The sequence below is a fragment of the Delphinus delphis genome, chromosome 14 (genome assembly GCF_949987515.2).
Source record: "Delphinus delphis chromosome 14, mDelDel1.2, whole genome shotgun sequence".
NCBI classification, from domain to species: Eukaryota; Metazoa; Chordata; class Mammalia; order Artiodactyla; family Delphinidae; genus Delphinus; species Delphinus delphis.
The window spans coordinates 20,504,529-20,524,399 of record NC_082696.1 but is presented as its reverse complement, the minus strand read 5'-3'; the positions used below and the strand labels follow the sequence as shown (position 1 = coordinate 20,524,399).

At 41.0% G+C, this 19,871-nt stretch overlaps 1 protein-coding gene across 7 annotated transcripts in view; it reads left to right on the top strand.

The window, feature by feature from the left end:
• UTRN (utrophin) overlaps window positions 1-19,871 on the top strand; it is a 497,409-nt gene that overhangs the window by 18,281 nt on the left and 459,257 nt on the right. Inside the window, exon 1 of one of the 7 annotated variants that reach the window (XM_060029849.1) lies at window positions 2,342-2,804. The exons of the other annotated variants lie outside the window; for them this stretch is intronic. Within the exon in view, the coding sequence (XP_059885832.1) occupies window positions 2,783-2,804 (22 nt within the window). The 5' untranslated portion in view covers window positions 2,342-2,782. Of the gene's footprint in view, window positions 1-2,341; window positions 2,805-19,871 lie in introns of those variants that run through there. 7 annotated transcript variants of the gene reach the window in all.

Below are 19,871 nucleotides of genomic sequence, written 5' to 3'. Positions count from 1 at the left end.
AAACCCCCATCTTCAAACATCGGCATAAATGCCACAAAGCATTCTATTCTTCGATGGATCACAGAGCCACAATCCATGTCCTTCCCTCTTGTTCACTCTTTATTTCTATTTACGGCTCTTCTTGTTTGGGTACATGATTTCCTAATTTGACCTTCTGATAGCCAGCCCTTAGCTTAGTTGCCACACACAGTAAGTGCTCAGTAAAAGCTTACTGTGCATTTTAATGGTTTAATGAATCAGACTTGCTTATATACATACCTTATTCATTCAGCAAATGCTTGTTGTTCAATCCGTGTTGCTAGATGATGATCCCAGAGGTGAGCAAGACGTGTCTCTCTTCTTCAGGTGCTCTCAGGCTGGCTGGGAAGAGAGGCGTAAAGAGACATCCCTGCACAAAACCCGGCGCCATGTACACAAGGCTGTGGGAACAATGGGAGGAGGAAGGACAAAGTCTTACCTTGTTGGGAAGGAGGGTGGGGCTGGAAAGAGACAGCCTTAAGAGGAAAGCAGTTGAGGTGTGCCTTGAAGGATGCATAGGAAGTAGCCGTGTGGATCATGGAGGAAGGGCATCGTTCCAAGCTGATGGATAAGAACAATGCATTTTAAGTCTGCAGCTGGTAGGTGAGTGTGGCTGGGACACGTGTCTCAGATGATGGGACCAGATTTTGAAAGCTTTTTTTTTTTTTGGCGGTACGCGGGCGTCTCACTGTTGTGGCCTCACTGTTACCGTAAAAAAAAAAAAAATTATAAGTCATGTTATAGCCCTTTCGGAATTAGCTCTTCCTCCAGAATTAATATTCTTTTCTTTTTTTTGCCGCACTGTGCAGCATGCAGGATCTTAGTTCGCTGACTAGGGATCGAACCCATGCCCCCTGCATTGGGAGCATGGAGTCTTAACCACTGGAAATCTAGGGAAGTCCCCAGAATTAATATTCTTGACTTGATTAATTTCTACATTTTAAAGGTAGTTTTTTACTCCTTAGTTACATTGACTACTGCTGTTTTCCTAAAGTATTGCCTCTTGGTCAGTTTATTTAGGTAACTGAATTGAATTGTTTCAGTAGCATTTGTAATTTTTTCCATATGTATATTCTGAAAGAAAGGTCATGCTGCAGAGAAAAAGTAGGTTAATTAAAATGAGAAAAAAGTTTATTCATATTTATTTAGTATAATATAAAAGTTCTTTGAAAAGGTAGCAAAGAAAGGTAATATTAATCTCATCTTAAAGGGAAAATAATAATCTTGGACAGCTAAAAGAAAATCTACATGTGAAAAGAGCCTGGAAAACTATTTCAGAGGAACTTTAATTGAAGAATAGGATGTTTCATGCGAGGATAATGTCATCCTGTAATACTAATTTCAGCTTCAACAGATAGGATAGAGTAAATGCAAATTGAAAATAAATTAAGAACAGATGTTGAGAAATACCTTCCATTTAGGGAATAATTAAGTGGTGGAAAGGTGATTGGAGTTCAGTCAATAAAGCTGAGACGCTCAGAAATCATAATTATTCAGGTAACAAATGCTTTTCTTAATGTGACGCTCTGCCGTGGAGGTTTGAGGAGTAGAAAAAAGAAGAGGTTATTATTGTCATGTTGTTTTTCTTTTGATTTCTATCTTTCAAAGCCTAATACAGTAAGTCCCCTACATACGAACCTTCAAGTTGTGAACTTTCAAAGATGCGAATGTGTGTTCACATGTCCAATCATGTAAGTTAGTTCACGTGCCTGGTGTACATTGTCACATGTGTGCATCCTCTACAAGTGGTTGTGCTTTTGTGTACTTTACTGTACAGTACTGTATAGAGTACAGTAGTACAGTATCTTTATTTCAAGCCCAGGAGATTCACTTGATGCCAGCCCCTGTATGCCAGCTGTTGTACTGTACTATGGTACTTTTCAAGGTACTGTACAGTAAGATTTAAAATGTTTTCTATATTTTTTGTTTGTTTTTTATGTATTATTTGTGTGAAAAGTATTATAAACCTATTACAGTACAGTACCGTGTAGCCGATTGTGTTAGTTGGGTACCTAGCCTAACTTTGTTGGACTTACAAACAAATTGGACTTACGAATGCACCCTCGGAACGGAATTTGTTCGTATGTAGGGACTTACTGTATTCAGTGGGCTAACTTTAAATTCCAGTATAGAAGCTGGTATTTCAGAATGGTGGTTCCCTTGACCTTTAAGGAAAAACAGAAGGGCTTAAAATTTCTGCATTGTTGGGTTGTGCATTGTGGTTCCTAAGGTTTTGATTTGGCCAATTTAATTGTCTCTCTAGGCTGTGAATATGGCTTTAAGATTCAGCTTTATTTTATGTTATGGAGATTGTTAGGGAAGGACTTATTTGTCTGTATCTACCTATGTATCTGTCTGTCTGTCTATCCATCCATCCATCCATCCATCCATCCGTCCATCCATGCATCCTATCCGTAAAAGACATTTTGAATAGTATGTTGTTGCCTTGCTCCTACTATATGGCAAGCACTTGGACTGGCACAGGGTGACTAAGACACAGTTCCAGGGGTCAGTTATCTTTCACCTAGAGAGGGCAGTTGCACAAGCTTTTAAGTAAACAGACTGAACAGGCAGTTAGAATTTTAAAAAGTGAAACAGCACAGGATGCTGTGCGAGCTGCTGGGAGGGTTAGCTGATGTCTATGGGCCTCAGGAGAGCCACCTAGGGAGAATGGATATCTAAACTAAGATCAGAAGAATGAATACAAGTGAGAGAAGAAGTTGGGAGGTGGAGGTGAGGAGGGCTATTCAGATCGAGGGAATCAATGACATGTCAGAGGTTTGGAGGTAAGAACTGCAAATCGCTCAGTGTGGCTGAAGTGGGATGTGAGAAGCAAAGATAAAGGCTGGAAAGTTAAGCTAAGACCAATTAATGAAGAGTCTTGTAAGCCACGGTTAGGAGTTTGGATTGTATTCTAAAAGTAACCCTGAAAGGATTTTTTTTAATTTAAAATTTAACATTATTTAAAAACATATTGAAGCAGTCAATATAAGTAAATATTGACGTAGAGAAAATGATATACCAAATATGTGTGCCCTCATTTGAAATGTGTCAGCTATTATTTTGACACATTTGCTTTAGAGCATATGTTAAGGACCTAATTATATCAACATTGATAAATCTTAAAAATAATTTTAAGTATAAACAAGTTGCAGAATGTATTGAATGGTACCATATATAAAGTCCAAATATCCTCAGAAATTATGATATAATGTTTATGTATTCATAAATACTTTCAAAAATGTTCATGGAAATTATAAACATTGAATTAAAGATTGTGGACTTCTCTAGAGATAATGGGAGAGGAGGGTCTTCAATTGTGTCTGTAATTCCTCAATGAAAATAAAAATAATATCTGAAGCAAATATGCAATAATGCTAATTTGTAAAGCTGAGTGATGATTGCCTTAATTTCAGTTGCTTGGAAGTAAAATTTGAGACAGAGATTTGTGTGCCCTTGAGAACATTTCCTAAAAGAAACAAGGGAAGAAGGTTTGGGTGGAAGGATAAACTGAACTGCAGTTCAGTTACAACAGGGGCACCATCTGATTTCATAGGGAGCCCTGGAGCTGGGATGGTTCTTCAGAGGTTTCCCCAAGTGAGACCATGGTGTTCAGTCTTGGGACTCATGTTTTGACCTGTATACTGACTTTAGGCTGACCCTGGGAAGGAGATGAGGTGAAAGTTTGGCCAAGCCAACTACCTTCAGCCAATTGCCATTCCTGGAGTGATGCGCAGCTATGAGCCCTCAGCTGCCAGCATTTTCAGCTGCTGGCGGAACGAGTGTATGCATTGCCTTCTATGTAGTGCACCGTAGAATCCCTTACAATGATATACGTTGTGCCATCTTACTATTGTCTGTTTGCAGGTTTGAAATATTTCATAATTTTTCAAACCTCAGCATTAAAAAAAAATCCTCCAATTTCTAGGTACTTCTCAAACTACTCCTCCAGCACACACACACGCATGCACACACACACAGACACAGACACACACACACACCCCATAACATAAACCCCAATTCAAATATCTGGTCACATACTTACTATTTGTTTTTCTCTGGCAATTGGAGATGCCCTCCTCTCTCTCACTCCTGGTTTTAGAAGGTTTTGCCTCTGAGAGGTTTTAAACAGATGGCTGATCTGATCAGATTTACTCTTTAGGAGGACAGATGACTTGGGTTGGGGCAGTGGATGGGGCAAAGCTAGAGGCCTGGAGGACCACGGTGTGACCATCACAGTTGAAGTGGGAGGGGTATTGTTGGCCTGAACTAAGGAGTGGTGGTTGGGATGGAGAAGAGGGGAGAGTTGGAAAGCTTTAGGTAGGAGAGAGCCTTGATGGGACAGAGTGGTAGGGAAGAACTCTGCTGTGTGCCTTCAACACCTGGCAGGTGAAGCCTTTCAGTTAAGGTTTTGAGGGGACGGAGATGAGTAAGGGGATGTATTCTTTCTTTATATCTATCTGTCTATCTATCTGTCTGTCTATCTATCATGTATCTACCTACCTACCTACCTACCTGTTATCTGTATCTCCTAAGAGAGTGGCCTGGACTGGGATCACATCCTTGAAAACTGGCAGCTGGAATCTTGACCGTTTTCTTCAGTATCTGTAGAACTCTCGTAAATATATCCTTAAAATTTCTCAAAATTTCATCAAGAACTGTTTTATTTCTCTTCATATTGGATTGGCCAAAAAGTTCGTTCGGGTTTTTTACAGAAAAACCCAAAAGAACTTTTTGGCTAACCCTGTGTTTTCTGAGATTTTTGACTGACCCTAGAATGAGCATCTGGAGAAAGGGAAATTCAAGAGATGGTAGATTATGGCAGTGGAAGTTGAGGAATAAGAAGTGGTTTTTTATTTTTAATATTTTTAGCAGATATTGGTAGTTTACCCCTTGGGAATTGACTGCATTTATCTCCCAGAGTCATAGGAAACCGACTTGCAGATGTTATTCTAGCTGACTTGGTTAGCTTGGGGAGGGAGTGGAAAGGGTTATTAAGAAATGCTTGTAATGTGTACAAAATTTTTATAAATGTGCCTCTGCACATTTTCAGGGAAAAATTACCACAGTTTTCATTTTTTTCTCAAAGGAGGCCTACGAGTCACCAAAAAGTTGCATCTTATTAGTTTCCTCTTGTGGGGTTTCAGTCTTTTCTGATGGGAATTAAATCGGTGATCTGACATTCTGGCATGAGTTTGGGGACCCACACGATTGCCACAGCTCAAATTCTGGGCCTTACATTGCTTCTGTTGTCTCAGAGCCATTCAAACAAAAGACCTGATTGTCAGAATTAGGGTGAGTAGACACAAAGTTTGAAGGGCAAAATTTCTGATAATGTTTGACCCAGTGTTGCATATAATGAATTTGTATTTGTTGATGAATCTTTCCCTTTTGTTGCTAAAAGTGGCAAATAATCAGACATAAATGACTAATTATCTGGTTCAGAATTTTTTTTTTAATCAGTGAAACTTGTGCTTACTCAAGCTCAGGTGGAGTGGGATCACAGTGCTTTATTTTTTCTAACATCAAACATTTTTCAAAAATGTTGATACATTTGTCATTTGAAAACAAGCCAAACAGTCTCTCCCAATCATGGAGTAAGAGTAGCGGTCCTCACCAGGGGACCCCACTTCCTGATGATCTTTCTGGTACCTCCTTTCTCCCACCCTCTCTTATTCCTGGAGAGGTCAGGTCATGTTCCCTTTGCTTCCATGTCACATCCTGACCAGACCTCCCAGCTTAAGTCTCATGTCATTGAATTGCATCACCCACTAAAGCTCATTGTTGGGAGGGCACCCATCACTCCCTCTCATTTCTCGGTGATTTTAGATCTTGATTCACTGTCACTCTCTTTCAAAGTTACTCTTTTAAAACAAACTTTTAGGGCTTCCCTGGTGGCGCAGTGGTTGAGAGTCCGCCTGCCGATGCAGGGGACACGGGTTCGTGCCCCGGTCTGGGAAGATCCCACATGCCGCGGAGCGGCTGGGCCTGTGAGCCATGGCCGCTGAGCCTGCGCGTCCGGAGCCTGTGCTCCGCAATGGGAGAGGCCACAGCAGTGAGAGGCCCGCGTACCGCAAAAAAACCAAAAACAAAACAAAAAACCCCACAAACTTTTGGTTACCAAAGGGGGAGGGGGAGAGGGATAAATTAGAAGGTTAGGATTAACATATATACACTACTATATATAAAATAGATGACCAACAAGGACCTACTATGTAGCACAGGGAACTATACGCAATATTTTGTAATAACCTGTAAGGGAAAAGAACCAGAAAAAGAATATATATATATGTGTGTGTGTGTATACACACACAGAGACACACACACACACGTATAACTGAATCACTGTGCTGCATACCTGAAACTAACACGATATTGTAAATCAACTATACTTCAGTTAAAAAAAAGTTACTCTTGTTTTAGTGATTTCAATGTAAACATAGATGATTCTTCCAACACTCTACTCTCCCAGTTTTTGAGCTTCTCTTTCTAGTGATCTTGTCGTCCACTTCAGTGCCTATGTCCTGGACAAACCATATCATCATTTAGGACTGTAACTCCTCCATAATCTGGATTTCAAGTGTCACACTTTCTGCCCAAAGCATCTTATATTTCTAGCTCACTCCCTCTTTTTTTTTTTGCTGTGCCACATGGCTTGTAGCATCTTAGTTCCCGGACCAGGGATTGAACCCAGGACCCCTGCAGTGGAAGCGCAGAGTCCTAACCACTGGACCACTAGGGAATTCCCTAGCTCACTCTCTCTGTTATCATAAGTTTAGCAGTCTCTGCTCCAGCAGGGCCTGTAATCTGTCAATCCCATTACCATTATGCTCTTGCCCATCCCTTCGTGTCCTCTCTCTGCCCTTTACTGAGATTACATGGTCTATCGAAATCACTCCTTTCTCATGCCTTCAATTTCCTTGCTGTCCTTGCTTCATCACATCTCTGTCAGACTCCACCCCTGGTTAAATCTAACTCTACACCTATTCTGTACCAGCCCCTATGCAGAGGAACATGACTGGAGAAAAACACATCCTTCCTTCCTTGCCTCAGTGTAATTTATGATTGCATGTGAGACCTTAATGCTACTTGGTGACCATCTCCCACTGTTCTACATGATTATTTCATACCATCTTCTCTTTCCTGAAACATTCACCGCTTCCTCCCTATTCTGACTCTTAGCTCATGACTTTGCCTTCTCTTGTCCTAAGAAAATTGAAGTCAACTGAAGAGGAATCCACAAGGTCTGACACCACATCTGCCTCTAACCGGCACACACCCAAGGCCACCCCAACCATGTCATGGTATCCCGTTCTCTCTTGCTCACTCGAGGACATCTTCCCTCTCCCTTCTGCATCCCTACTATTTTCTTCTCTAGTGGATTTTTTCCATCAGCATACCAACTATTATTTTTATTCTCCCACCTCTTTCCAAATGTCACCTCATTTCTTTGTTCCCCTTTTTGAAAGACTTCCTCAGAAGAGTTTTATATACATAGTTGAAATTCCTCTCCTTTCATTCTCTCTTGAAACCATTTTAATGGCACTTAAGGGCATAGCCCCTACCATTCAACTAAAACTGCTCTTAGCAAAGTTACTAGAGACTTCCCTGTTGTTAAATCCAGGGGTCAGTTCCCACTCCTCATTTTGCTTGATCTCTCAGTAGTATCAACACAGTCCATCATTCATACCTCCATGAAACACTTCCTTCACTTGGCTTCTGGGATATACTACACTCTCCCAGTTTCCCTCTCATTCTTCTTTGCTGATTCTTCTTCCCAACATTGGAGGATCCAGGGTATAGTCCTTGGGCCTCTTAGTTATCACCACTTGCTCTCTTTGTCATCTCCCCAGTTTCATGGTCTTAAGTGCCATCTGAACACAGCACTCACATTTCTATCTCTGGCCCAGACCTCTCCCCCTGAGCTGCATACTTGTATATCCAACTGCCCGCTTGGCATCTCTACTTGTATGTTAAAATCTGAACTCCTGATCTCCCCCGCTAGGCCAAACCTGATCCCACAGTCTTGCCCATCTCTCCTAAAGGCAGTCTGATTCTTCCAGTTGCTCAGGTTAAGGATGAAAAATTTGGAGTCATCCTTGTAGTGCTTTCTTTCTCTTATAACCACATCCAGTCCCTCAGCAAATCCTGTTGGCTCTATTTTCCAAATACTGTTTATACAGAATCTTGCCGTATTTTGCCATCTCCACTGCCACTGCCGTGGTCTAGGCCACCATACACTTGCCTGAATTTCTGCAGTCCCTCCTCACTGGTCTCCCCACTTTCTGCCTTGTCCCACTAAGGCTGGTCTGAACCAGCAGCAGAGTGAGCCTATTAAAAACAGAAGTAGATTTTGTCATTCTAGGTCCACAATTCTGCAGCCGCTTCCCATTTTACTTATAGTAAAAACTAAAGACCTGACAGTGGCCCACAGGCCCTGGGTGGTCTGGCTTTATCTCCCCTTGCCCTATTGCTCCTTGTACACAACCAGCCCTCCCTCCCAGTTCAGGGCCTTTGCCCTGGTGGCCCCTGCCTAGAGCACTCTTCCCTCAGGTAATCGTACGGGTGACCACCTGATTAAAAGTGTAAACCCTCCTTTCTTCAGTACTCTCCACCCACTTTACCGGGCTTAATTTTCTCCCATAACATCTCTCACCCACTAGCACACTCTACAGTTTACTTCTTTGGTTGCTGACGTTTGCCTCTTTCCACTAGAATGTAAACTCCATGAGGGCAGGTCTTTCGTATGAATTGAATTGCTGGTATCTAGAACAGTACCTGGCACATGGTATGTGTTCAATAAATATATGTTTTTTGCTTTCAATAAACGTATAATCCCTGAAACAAATACCAGTTTCATCTTTATTACATCTTTATTGTACTGATCGATTAGCTCCGTGTTAGCCTATCACCGTTTCCCAAATGCTGGTTGACAGACCACTTGATCTTTTCAACACTCAGACATGAAATGAGAAGACTAAGGTCAATATAATGTAGATACATGTCAGTGTAAGGTTGTCAACTGCCTTTCGTTTTCCAAGATTGTCCTTTATTCAGAAACTATGTTATCTTTTTATTTGGCACAAAAATGACCATTTAATGAAATGATGGTGATAATTCTTCTATGAGATGAATTCTGGCAGTAGGAAGCTATCTTTAGATGAAGCACTCCAAAAGGACCCAGGTATAGGGTTCTTGACAGTAAGGATGCTAATACTTTGCTTTGCTGTCTTTCCTCCCTCTCTCCCTTCCTTCCTCCTTCCCTTTCTTTCCTTCCTCCCTGCTTTTCTTCCTCCTTCCCTCCCTCCCTTCTTCTTTCTTTTCTTTCTTCATTCCTTCTTTCCTTTCTTTTGCCTTAGAAGTCTTTCTGAAAACAAGTCTTCGCTGGAGGCCTGTTTTAGGAATGCGACAATGCATTGCTGTTCTCCTTAATACAGGCTGACAAATGGGGTAGGTTTTAAGGGATGGGAGCGGCAGGAAGCCCACCTCAGGCCCCTGAGGGTCCTTCATGGTTTTTGGAACCTAAATTAAAATCACTGCTTTAGTTGATCAATTATAGAAAACCTGGACACCCTATTAAAAAGAAAGAACTTACCTTAGTCTCAGAGAGTTAGGTTCTATTTTTGTTCTTCAAATAACCAGGTTTGTGACCTTGAAATAATTAGTTTCTCTGTGCAGTTAATTGATTTGTTTGTAGGGTAAGGCGTGTGGGCTAGATGATCTAAGCCTTGATGGCTTTAGAAGCTGCAGAGAACCAGATTGTTAGCATTTAATTGTCAAAGCTGTGTTAGGGAAGGGTTGTGTTTTGTTACCTTCTTCCTCATTGCTATAATTTCAGTTTTGTTTGCATTGATCTTGTGACTGTCCCAAATATTCTATACACGTAGATTCGTACAAGCAATATTGTTGTTAGGATTATAGAAAGGATTATATGATAGCATTTGGGATAAGCATTTTATCTCTCAATTGGGTTAGGGATCAAGTATAGCATGATATTATTTCGTACAATATTTGAAAAGCAGAATAAGGAAATCCTACAGTATTTAAACATTTTATCAGCACTCTCTTGTAGTGATACTATAGGGAGTGGTTCAAAACCATATCAGAAGATATGGTTTTGAATCTAAACATGGCCACCCATTGGCTGTGTAAACCTGGACAAATTGCTTAGCTGCTCTGTGCCTCAGTTTTCTTATCAAAAAAGTGGGCATAGTATCCTTCCTCCTTTTGTTGTAAAAATTAAATTAATATATGTAAAAGTACTTTGGTACATAGAAGCACTCAATAAATGTTAGTTATTACTACCATACGAGTACTTATTATAGTTGTGGTTGTATTCTTTCCAATCTTTTTAAATAAGCATGTAACAATAGCTTTAATCATATCACGTGAGCAAAATCTGTGTCTTTATTTTTTAAGTATATCTAAAATTTTGCTTTTTTATATTCAATAAGAAAACATTCTAGGATAGACTGAGCATTTTCAGGTCATTCTATAGACTTTTTGATGTGCTATGATTAATTCTCATTTGGAGCTCTTTTATTTATTTTTTCTTGTGTGTTTAACTTTATATTTTATACATTTTTCTGGTAGGGTTTTTGAAAAAAATAATTCTGCATGTATACAAAATCCCTCCTCCCTTTCTGCATTTTTTTTTTTTTTTTCTTGCTAAGGCTTGGTCCTATAGTCTCTTGTCTGGGATCACTATAGTTGACTTATATTGAATGCCTTAGCATACTGACAAGTCTCTAATTTATAACCAGTTTATTTAGATCATTTGCAGATATGTTACTTAGAAAGAGGCTAAACCAAAGAAACCCCAAATTCAGTGGCTGAAACAAGAGCAAAGCTTTTTTCCCCCTCACCTTACAGCTCAGAGTTGGTAGGTGCCTTGGTGGCTCTGCTCCATTTGGTCTCTCAGGGATTGTGGTTCCTTCTTTCTTGTTGTTCTGTCATCCTGCAGTGCTGCCTCATCTTCTTGGTTGTGGCTGCCCCTCAACACTCTGTCCAAGTTCTAGTCCAAGGAAAGGGGAAAGAGAAGGAGTAAAAAATAAGCAATTTCCTTTTTGAAGGATGTGACCCCGAGATCACATCCAAGATTCCTTTTGCTGTCCTGTTGGCTGCAGCTTGGTCATGTGGTCTCTTCCAGTGGTAGGGGAGGTTGAAAAGTGTGATTTGTGGTGGGTGGCCACGTGCTGAGCTAAAAATTGCAGGAGAACAGGGAGAGGGCTGGGTGTCTGATATCATAAAGAAGAAGGGGAGAATTGGGTAATGCCAAATATACTGTCTTTCTTTTTTTTTTTTTTTGCGGTACGCGGGCTTCTCACTGTTGTGGCCTCTCCCGTTGCGGAGCACAGGTTCCGGATGCGCAGGCTCAGCGGCCATGGCTCACGGGCCCGGCCGCTCCGTGGCACGTGGGATCCTCCCGGACCGGGGCACGAACCCATGTCCTCTGCATCGGGAGGCGGACCCTCAACCACTGCGCCACCAGGGAAGCCCCAAGTATACTTTTATAACAACTTGGTGGGCTAGTTTTGAATTTAGAGTTCTCTACCTCCTAAGAGTTCTATGCCAGAACGTGGTGGCCGGGAGAGCTGGCCTTTCCCCCTGTTTTCCCATGTCTGTTACATTCTGCACTGAGAAGGGCCTTGTGCACACCTTGGTGGTCACCCTGGCCAGACCTGCATGGTCTCTCTCCCACTTGCAAACTGTGGTGTGGCTCACCCCTGGGAAGTGGGCAGAAGAGGTTGCATGGGCTCTGGGTGCACATGTCCCCTTGGCCCTGTGCTCTCTCCATCCCATGGGGAGGAATGGGGCAGGAAGAGGCCAGAATAGAGCCCCCGCAAAGGGCAGTGTTGACGGCAGGGCCTTCTTGTCTAGGTCAGAGGGCGGTACCATAAAGGGAAACATTAACTTGATTTCGTGCGTAAAGTTCTCCACTTTCCCCGTCTACTGCTCATTTTTATGCTTCATTTTACTCGTATTTATCATTTATAGTATGCATATTATATATTTAATCCACTAAGAGTGGAGTATCTTTGGAATGAATGGAGTGTCATTTTAATGGATGGTAAGTGCGGGGAAGGACCCAGTGAAGGAGGCTGGAGAATATTCACTTATTTAGCTTAATGTTTTCAACAGCTTAAAAAAAACCCCTTTGAGTGGCCCTTGTGATTCCGTGGCAGTTTGCCCAGACTCGAGGGAGCCAGTGTTGGGAATGAAAACTAGATTCACTTTGAAAATTTAGAAAAAAAAGTGACTAAACAAGTTATAAGAATGTGCTTGATGGCTTGTGTCCTCTGAGAGCAAGTGAGGTACTGCAGCAGGTTTGATTTCCAAATCCCCTCTCTGCTCACCCCTTCAACTTTTCAGCCTCTGACCCTGTGCCTGGCCAGCTTAGACCCAGGACATGGATCCTGCCCTGCCCCAGGGCTGAGCCCCTGCTGTGCTGACAGCGTGACAACTTGCTGATGGGAAATGTAGTTGAAATCCAGCATATGAAACTGCTCTTGGGTTGATTCAACAAAGCACCATCTCTTTCCGTTTGGGGATGGGTTATGATACACCCTCAATCCCTTATCCAAAACCCTTGCAACCAGATGTGTTTCAGAATTAATGATTTTTTTTGGTTTCAGAGAGCTTCTGGGACATATACCATATATGATGTAACGTCTCTGGGGGAGTTTGGGACAGCACCCTGTAATTATATAAATATTATATAAATATATTATAAATAAAATAAAATTAAATAAAATATTTCTGCATTAACATGTATGAATATTCACACAGATGGAACACAAACAAGGTTGTAAATAGCCTCAGGTCAGTTCAGGTTGTGTTTTGCTGCCAGATGGGTTATGAGAAAACCTTTGGTTTTCAGAACATTTTGGCTGCTGGCCTCGTGGGTGAGGGATTGGGCACCTCTGATGGTCTCTATTTTCTGTGTTTACTCTGTGTCAGACACTCCCACGTATTGCGTTTTGTAGTGCTCACAACAGAGCTGGGAGGAAGGTATTTTATTAGCCTTTCTTCTTTCTCTTTCTCCCTCTCTCTCTCTCTTTCTTTCCCCTGCCCCCTCCCTCCTTCCTCTGTCTCCGTCTCTCATTCTTTCTTTCTTTTTACAGATAAGGAAACTGAGGTTTAGTGAGGCTGAGTGACTTGCTTGAGATCAAGAGGAGGGGCTCGGATCCCTGGTCTGGGCACTTACTGTGCTGTGAAAAGTTTCTGATTTGCTTGTTTGAAACTCTAAACGACAAGTTGGCCCGCAGAATCTTATGTCACATTTAAGGGTAGCTGAAAGACAGGACAGCACTAACAGTGCCATTAGAGGCAATCATCCTTTATAACATTGTTTCTTGATAAAATGCCTCTTAGTTCACCCAGCAGGGCAGGGAGCAGTGTCGGGGGACTGGGCTTGTCTGTAGCTGATCGTCATGGCTCCTTCTCCAAGCCTGGCAGGGGCAGTGGGTCAGGGCACTCTTCCAGGGCTGATGGGAGTGTGGGTGGGACGTGGGTAAAATGCAGGGCAGAGAGGGGAGGGTTTGGGTGTTTGGTGTGATAGAAGAGGTCAGGGAAGGGGAAGTGGGCTGAGATTGACACTACTTGGTCAGGGCCCAGATCCAGACTCTTGTTCCTGTTCCCATAGCGGTTGCCATGGGCGCTACAGAAGGAGGTATTGGAGAGGCGGTGAGTTCTGTGGGTCTGTTAGCGCTGCTGCTTGGCGATGTTTTGTCTTTATGAATGTTAGGTCAGAGCAGCCCCTCTAGGTGGGCAGCCGGACAAAGGCATCCCCTCTGGAGAGATGCACACGGTCTTCTGGACACACTTACTTAGTGGGCTGTGCCTTTGCGCAAAGAAAACGGTGTTCCTTCTCAGAATCCCTGTGCTGGCTGGGTTTCAGCCTCTCTGCCCACTGGCCCGGGGTCTTCATGCAGTGTACAGACTTCATACCTGAATGTGGCAGCTTGGCATTCGTAGGGATCTGCCTGAAAAGCACTTTGTCCATGTTAGAATCCTAGCACGTTGTCCATTGTTTTATGATGATCCGGAGAACAGATGCGACTACCACTTGACAGATGAGAGTGCCGTGGCCCTGGGCGCTGCTTACGAGTTTGTGACTCCTGGCTCCCTGGCATCCTGGTCAGGTTTATTTTCTGCCCACTCCCTCCTCCCAAATGGAAGATGCAGCTTTGGGATTACAGCATCTGTTTTCTCCAGTGTTCATCTTTCGTTACTCTTTCATTATTGTATTAAAAACGGTAGACCGACATCGATTATTATTTGGAGAAAGTGTCAGTTGTTGGCTTTGACCGACCTCATAGCTCTCACTCCTGTAGATTGGGTTACAGTGGGCTCATTGGTGTGCCACCGAGTGGGGAAATGCAGTTATGTTAAAAGAAAACGTCAAAAATTAGAAGGTCTGCAAAAATATATTAATATACTGATCCCTTTGTTACAGTGTCTTCATTTACACAACCCTCATTTAAAATTCCACCTAATTTGTTAAACTTTTACTTCATGTAATGTATGGGTCCAGGAGTCTTAGCCAAAGTCAGTTTTTTTTTTACGGGAAGTATCTGGATATACATTAACCTTTTAGAATTGTAACTGGTTAGTTACACCGTAAAAGCTAGCAATGTGTGACCTAATTGATTGCTTGCTAAATCCAGAGAACATGAGGAAAATTAATTTTAAGTTGAGAAAGTGTTTCCTAAGAGAGAAGGAGGCAGAGAGGTCAGCTTATGTGCTGGGACTTTTCACATACATTATTTCATTTGCTCCCTGCATTGATTCTGTGGGGAAGATGTAATTGTTTGTTTTGTAGACCGGGATACATCTGAGTTATTAGTTGGGTCTTACAGTAAGTTTTATGTAATATTTAAAAGACGTATACCCCATCTGATTCCAGATTCCTACAGAAAGCCACATATGAAGTAGAATTTGGAAAAAAAGAAATCAACAAAAGTGCAGAGAGGAGAACAAATGAGTTGATTAGTAAGCTAAGGCCAAGAGGAGTTAGTACACAGGCATTCTGCTTGCTTTACATAAAATGCCCTGTCCCATTATTAAACTTCGGATGCACATTTGTTTGAGTGTCTATTAGGCAATGCAAAAGGAGAAATGGTTAGTTGATATTACCCATAAATTTTCAAGAAGACATTTACTAGTGTGAAACAGTTTTCTTCCATAGCCCTGAGCCCCCAAAAACATTTTCCCCGGTACCTTATAATGGGACAGTGAATGATACGGAGAAAGCTATCTCCTCAGCTTTTTGTGGTATCTAGACTAATAGACTCTGACTTGTGACATCCTTTATTATTGTAAACCAGGTACAGATTTATAAAGTCATTTAAAAAAATAGATATGGGAAGAAGTTCTCGGTGATTTGCCTTAAATCAGCAACAAATGTAAAAAAGATCCTGTTGTCTTGGTCAGTTATCAAATTGTAATATGAGGATAACACCTACTCTTACCTTTCTTTTTGTAAATTAATTTTTAAAAAAGTGGTCCTCAGACTTTCCCGTCAAGAAGCCCTGTGATATTTGATCATATCTCATGGTACTTTTCCCATAGTTATGTGTACATTTCTGCTCTGAAAGTCAGTAATTCTTAACATAAGCTTTCTTTCTGGGTTTTGTTCTTTCTTCCTTTCCTGGAAATAGCTTCCAGATGGGATTTTTTTTTTTTTCCCCAAACCTCAAGTCCTTACGTTTTACCATTTTTTTGACCTATTATCTTTTTTTCTAAGTTTCATTTTTGGCTTAGGTGCTCTGCTTTTAGAATTTTATTACTCTGTGATATATACTGAAAATGCTTGGCAACTGTCGTGAGGCTGCACGATAATTCTGCTAATGGTGCTGTGCCCTGGACTTCTGTGGCGCGCACTCCCAGTTCTTTGAGGAATCATCTTCCTTCAGTGTGTTCCTTCTTTCTTACTCCTTTAGGTTTATTTAGAAGATAGCAAGAACTACATGGTGGCTCAGCTTAATTCCTGTATTACTTCTATTGAAAAAATAGTAAAAAAGACAAACTTGCTTGATAGTTTTTTGAATTAAAGTGGATTTGTATAATATTTAATTAGGCTTTTTTTCTCATTATTCTTTTGTAGTTTTCTAAATTAAGCCACATGCCTTTCACCCATATAATGTCATGGCCCAAGGTAGTGTTTCTGTCCATAAGGTCTTTTCCTTGGGAGTGCTGGTTTTGGGTATGCCAGAGTTTCTGTACCTACGTGTTCTCTTCCTTGATACTTAAGGATTTGTTGATAAAATGCTTTCAGTTGTTTGTTTTATGAGACATTCACTTGGTCCTTGAGATTAAGATGATTGTTCTCAAGAGTAACTTGGGTTCCTAGTACCCTTCTGCTTCCTGTTTTCTCATCATCATTTCTGTAAATAAGGGAGTCTGGTAGGTTTTTCTGTAGAATTTTATTTTCCATGAGGTTTATTTGAGGCATTGTATTTGCCTTCAATTTTTGTCCCAAGTTACGTAAAATTTTACATTTAAAAAATGTGAAATCTGGGGACTAAGTAGAAGAGAAAGAATGATTCTACTAAATTTTAATCATTTTGTAGAGTTGCCGTGAGGATTAAATGAGTTAAGGGTGTTCAGTGAATACTGTTGGAGGCTCTTGCTTTTCCTGTTGTGATTATTATACTTGTTATTTTCTGCCTTCATTCCCATCCTCCTTTTCACCTTTGCATCGACGCTCTTGATGTGCTGCAGGCTGTTGAGTGAGACAGCAACTACCTCTCTTGGTCCAAGTTACCAGGTCTGGCTGAATGGACTCCCACCCAAGTTTCCGGCCGCTATATTGCCGCTATATTGGTTGGCACATGCCTGATGCTCACACAGTGTGACATTCTGGTTGGGTTTCACAATGTAGGCAGTAAGGGGAGAAGCAGGGCAAGGAAGTATATAAACTAAGGCGAGAGGGGGCTTTCTGGAGCCAAGGACAGTTTCTCATAGGTAGGATTACTGAGACAAAAATATTAATCAAAACGAGTTAGTGTAAAAACATTAATCAAAACAATTAGTGCCACTCACTCTGTTTTTCAGCCCTTCCTTTCAGTCCGGGTGTGAAATATTAGCGTTGAGATTGATGATGGACTCGCATAAGCCTCATTTACTACTTGGAACATTCACCCGAGTCAGCTTTTTAAAATCTGTTGAGTACTTTCTCAACTCCGAGATGCTCCTTGTGCTTTGTTTACCGTATTCTCTTATGGCCTTTTTCTGCTGATGCGGGTGAAGCGGGGGGAAGGTGCTGGTTGAAAGCACTCAGATAAGCTTACCGTGTATGGACGGCTGTATGGGCACAGATGTTTGGAGTCAGCTGATAATTTTAAATAATCTCTGTCTCGTCGTATTAAATACATTTGCACATGTTTAGTGTTTGCCTAACTTTAATCTGAAATACCATGTGAAAAAGTTTCGTGTGTAAGAAGCATTGCAGTAACAAGGAGAGTAGCGTAATGGTTTTTGCCTGCTTCCTATGCCAGCTACTGTTTAACTGTTTTAATATTATTTATTTACGCAAACACCCATATGTGTGTATATGTGTTTGTACACACATATATGTGTATATACATATGGACACACACCCATGAATTTATTTAATTCTCAAAACAGCACTATGAAAGTGGCACTTCTGTTATCATTCCCATTTTACAGTGAGGAAACCAAGGCACAGAGAGGATAAGTAATTTACCCAACATAGCACAGGTAGTAAGTGGCAGAGCTAGAATCTAGACCCAAGTAGCTGTGCCGCAGTCTAGATCACTACTCCGTAGTACTTCTCAGTGCTTAGTCCTTAACGCCAAACAAATGATAATCATAGTAAAGAAGTCCCAGATTATCTTATTACAAGAAAATCTAAGAACAATATACAGTTGACATTTGGACAGTGCTGGTTTGAACTGCGTGGGGTTACTTATACATGGATATCTCTAATAGAAAATACTGCAATGCTACACGACTTGGTGGTTGGTTGACTCCCCAGATGCGGAGGAACCACGGACATGGCAGGGCAGCTATAAATTATACTTGGATTAACCCCTACCGTGTTCAGGGGTCACCTGTACTTTAAAAAATGGAGCCTGGTTTGTGTTTCATAGCATATATGGGCCTTTGTTTGGGATCTGACCGTTTCTGTTTGTTAAGTAGAGAGTTTAGTTGTCTGGATGTTTATGTGACAAACATCTTTGTGACTCCCTGCATTTCGTCCTGCATTAGTGAGCATCCAGCAAGTGTGTCCACTGCATTTACTGTTCCTCATCTGGGAACCTGTATCAGCTAATCCGCCACTGTGGCCTTTCACAGTGGCCCTGCAAGTAACTTTGTGGTCCAGGAATTTATTTCGACCACCAAACTCACGGTTGTGACTCATCATGTAGGGCTTTTATCTTTCCTTATTCGGTATTGGAAATTAAAGAAACTAACTTGGAAATGTTTTCCACACAGGAACTCACTAAATGAGACTGATACCTTGGTGCTGGAGAAAAAGAAACAGGATTTCATGGACCATTTTACGTCACTGCCTTGAAGGATGCTTGACACATAGGGACTGAATACCCGTATAAAGGATTAACAAGTAGAATACCTGAGGTTTAGGATGTAGGAAAATGTGTAGGGAGTATTGGATTTTGACTTTTTTAGAAGGTAAATTCTGCTAAGATGTAGAGAGTGGCACTTATTTTGGCTTGCCTAGGAGCTCAAGGACTAATTCCCACATTTACAGAACAAAGATGGAAAGAAGGAACCTTAGTAATTTTTAAATTTGGTGATTGGGTTGATTATACTTACTTCAGTAGGCCATTAAATTGTCATAACCACCAGGTAAATTGTGGATTAAATACTGTAAATATTATTTGTAAATATTTTAGTATCATTCACCTCCATTCCATTCTTGATAAGAATCAAGAGTAGTTGATTATTATAATTGACACAATTATTATCGTTTGAATGAGAGCAGAAAGATCCTCCCACTCTAATGATGTGATAGAAAAGAACAAGGAAATACATTTTTGAGATACAGTGTTTTGAATGTTAGGGGCTATTAAATATTCCTGGATCAGAATCCATGGAGCACAACATTAATACTTACTTTGCTTTAAAGTTTGAAGTCAATAACAGTTACTTTAATTTTTAACTTCTGCTATCTCAGAAACATAAAGGTTTAAAGGAAATAAAGGAAAGAACATGTTATTACATTTCTTGCTTTCTTTCATCACTTAGTATCTTTTTGTGATACATCAGAGATATTTCACAACGTTCGTAAAATACTTTCTACGAGCTTCTGTGACTTCCAGTGGCTTAATCAGACTGGCTGTACATGAGCTTCTAAACCAAGTGTTTTAGGCAAAAGTTTGCAATTTTATGAATATGCTGGAAAACCTTACCTTTCTTAGCTTGAGAAGTTTCTATCCTCCTTAGGTAGCCACAGTCAGTTTCACTGGGTTTTGTAGGGAAATATCGACATCCGGCTGAGAAGTTCTTTCTAGTCCAAAGCAAAGTACTGAGTACTTATTTCTGTATTTCAGCATGTTACCATTATGGGAATTGCCTTCTGTGTTTTAAAGCATATTTGCAGTTCTGTGAGGCCCTGAGCATTTGGGTTATAGGAACATCTACATTGGGTGTTTTTTCTTTCATAATTAATGATATACTTAGTACAGTTATAGATTTTTTTCTTTAATAAATATGAACTTTGAGTTTCTGTGTTTATTTTAGCATACATTTTCAGAGATTCATTTGAGGTTTTTTTTTTTTTTTTTTGCTGTACGTGGGCCTCTCACTGTTGTGACCTCTCCCGTTGCAGAGCACAGGCTCTGGACGCGCAGGCTCAGTGGCCA